At 44.0% G+C, this 2697-nt stretch overlaps 1 protein-coding gene across 1 annotated transcript; it reads left to right on the top strand.

The window, feature by feature from the left end:
* Positions 1-406: 406 nt before the first annotated feature.
* On the top strand, positions 407-2697 carry LOC306866606 (fez family zinc finger protein 1-like; the record flags this gene model as incomplete). The annotated part of the gene is made up of 4 exons (XM_079411862.1): positions 407-1162; positions 1239-1373; positions 2103-2235; positions 2438-2697. The coding sequence occupies 4 exons, from the start codon at positions 407-409 to the stop codon at positions 2695-2697; spliced, it is 1284 nt and encodes a 427-aa protein (XP_079267988.1).

Here is a 2697-nt window from a genome sequence, read left to right on the forward strand (position 1 = left end):
GGGACCGGAGATTCGCCCAGCGCTTTACAGTGCTAATAAAGAGCACCTTCTTGAGTTAGTCACCCACAGCAGTGTGTAGGATAAGTGCAAGGAGAGAAAGAGAGAGAGAGAGAAAGAGAGAGAGAAAAGCCTCTGTAGTGATTGATATAACTAAATCGAGCATCTGGGCTGCTTTACGCGTCTTTGACGCGCGCGCGTGGTGAGCCCCGAGTTGCGCTATTGACAAAACACTCTTTATTGAGCAATCCGGGTCGAACATAAGTGCTGATTGTCCGCAATTGACAAGCAGCGGAGCAGCCAGGGGCCTTGGCGTTTGATTATGTCTTTTCTTGCGGGTCACTGAGAGGAATCAAACTTATCTACAAAAGTAGGACACAGGTAACGTTACAGGTGCTGCGCTCAAGCCATGGACGGCGCGCTGTACCACTCAGCGGGAATATTCGGCGCACCTTCGGCTTCGACGGGAGCAAGCATGATGGCGAGCTCCAAACCTCTAGCTTTTTCGATCGAAAGGATTATGGCCAGGACGCCCGAGCCAAAGTCGATACCGTTCCCGAACTTGCTCCACGCTCCCGCGGGGAAAGCGGAGCCCAAGCAGTCTCCCGCGCCGCTGCACTGCATGATCCCCCTCATGCCGCTCGCCTGCGAGCCGCCTCATAAACTTCACGTCAATGGATTAGACCACCCTGACGCGTTTTCCTACAACGCGAACGAGCTGCTGAGCATCGGCTTGAATTACAAGAACGAGCAACCAGACGCGACGCCATCGGCCACAGGACAGTACAAACTCTTCCGGCCGCGCGTCGTCAACCAGGCGTCGTTCCACGCCATGGGCGCCGCCGTCTGTTACCTGAACTGCGGGGAAAGCGCGTGTGCGCCACACGCGGGTCTGGTGAACCTGCACCCCATGGCGTCGTACCTACTCAACGCGCCGCTGCACGCGCGCCAGAAGAGCCTGTTCTCCTCGGAGAAGAGCAAACCGGACAGGTGTGCTCCTCCCGGCGCGTCTTTTAAGGAGCTTTCTCACTCTCACCTGCACCATTACATGAAGGAGAGCGCGCACATCTTATCGGAGAAGCTGTTCAAGAACTCCGCGGCCAAATTAAACGGCGGCTCTCCTCAAACCAAACCAAAGGTGTTCACCTGTGAAGTTTGTGGCAAGGTGAGACGAGCGAGATCGATCTTTTGTTTTAGCACAGATTGCATTCTGCACTTTTTAACGCGTTTGCCATTTTCAGGTGTTCAACGCGCATTATAATTTAACGCGTCACATGCCGGTTCACACGGGCGCCAGACCGTTCATCTGCAAGGTGTGCGGCAAAGGATTCAGACAAGCGAGCACTCTGTGTCGCCATAAAATCATCCACACTCAGGTAATCAGGATTTCACAAATAGTGCCTAACTATTGAAATCATATGCTGCCGGTGTAATATCTCAAATCAATTTATTAACCTACACTGAAACAGCTGTGTCGACACAATTGTCATTTGCTGATAAATTTGTTACAAAGAAACGGCAAGTAACACATTGAATTAAATGTGAAATTTCGAAGTAGAAAAAACTGAAATTATATTTTCTTGTAAAACGTAGCCTACTCTAGTAATATTTGTTTAATTTACATCTTTGAAAAATAATTTTTACAGTGTACTACTATTTTATTGGTAAATATAGTCATATAGCCTAATAAAAGCATTAATTGTGCTTATTTGTTTTAATACAAAGAAAATTATAATTCAGAATTTATAAATGTCTGTTTTATTCCATTTTCAAGTAGGCCTAAAAAATGGAATAAAATCATGGAATAAAATCATGCTTGCATATTTTCTTTGTATTAAAATATTTATTTCTTGAAGTTTTTGGATTTTTATTCATGACGAGATAATGGTTTAAGTTTAAAAAAATCTATAAAGGTTAAAATAATGATGAAAAAATGTGCGGTCCCTATTTATCTCATTTTCAATAATAATAGGCTAATAATCATGATATATAATTTCAGACTCATTTCGGACTCATTTCCGTTTGTCAGTATTCCGTTTATTTTCGGTCAGTACTAGCTTTAGCTTTATTGTGTGTGATAATGTTTCTTCTCCATTTGTTTGCAGGAAAAACCGCATAAATGCAACCAATGTGGCAAAGCTTTCAACCGAAGTTCAACTCTCAACACTCACACACGAATTCACGCGGGATATAAACCCTTCATTTGTGAATTCTGCGGCAAAGGATTTCATCAGAAAGGTAGTTATTCTAAAAGGGATTTGATATTTTCTATTCATCGTAAATTACACAAACAACAAGATAGATAGATAGATAGATAGATAGATAGATAGATAGATAGATAGATAGATAGATAGATAGATAGATAGATAGATAGATAGATAGATGTGGCATGCTTTTTGGGATTTGCTTCTCACATTTGTTTTTTGTTTTTAATTTCAAGGAAACTACAAAAACCACAAACTGACCCACAGCGGAGAAAAACAGTTCAAGTGCAATATCTGCAACAAAGCCTTCCACCAGGTGTACAACCTCACATTTCACATGCACACGCACAACGACAAGAAGCCTTTCACCTGTCCGACATGCGGCAAGGGTTTCTGCAGGAACTTTGATCTTAAGAAACACATTAGGAAACTGCACGACATTTCCCCAGGACCCCTCTCTCCATCGACACCCACCGCGAGCCTGGAGGCGCAGTGA

This window comes from Barbus barbus (genome assembly GCF_936440315.1).
Source record: "Barbus barbus genome assembly, chromosome: 48".
Lineage (NCBI taxonomy): Eukaryota > Metazoa > Chordata > Actinopteri > Cypriniformes > Cyprinidae > Barbus > Barbus barbus.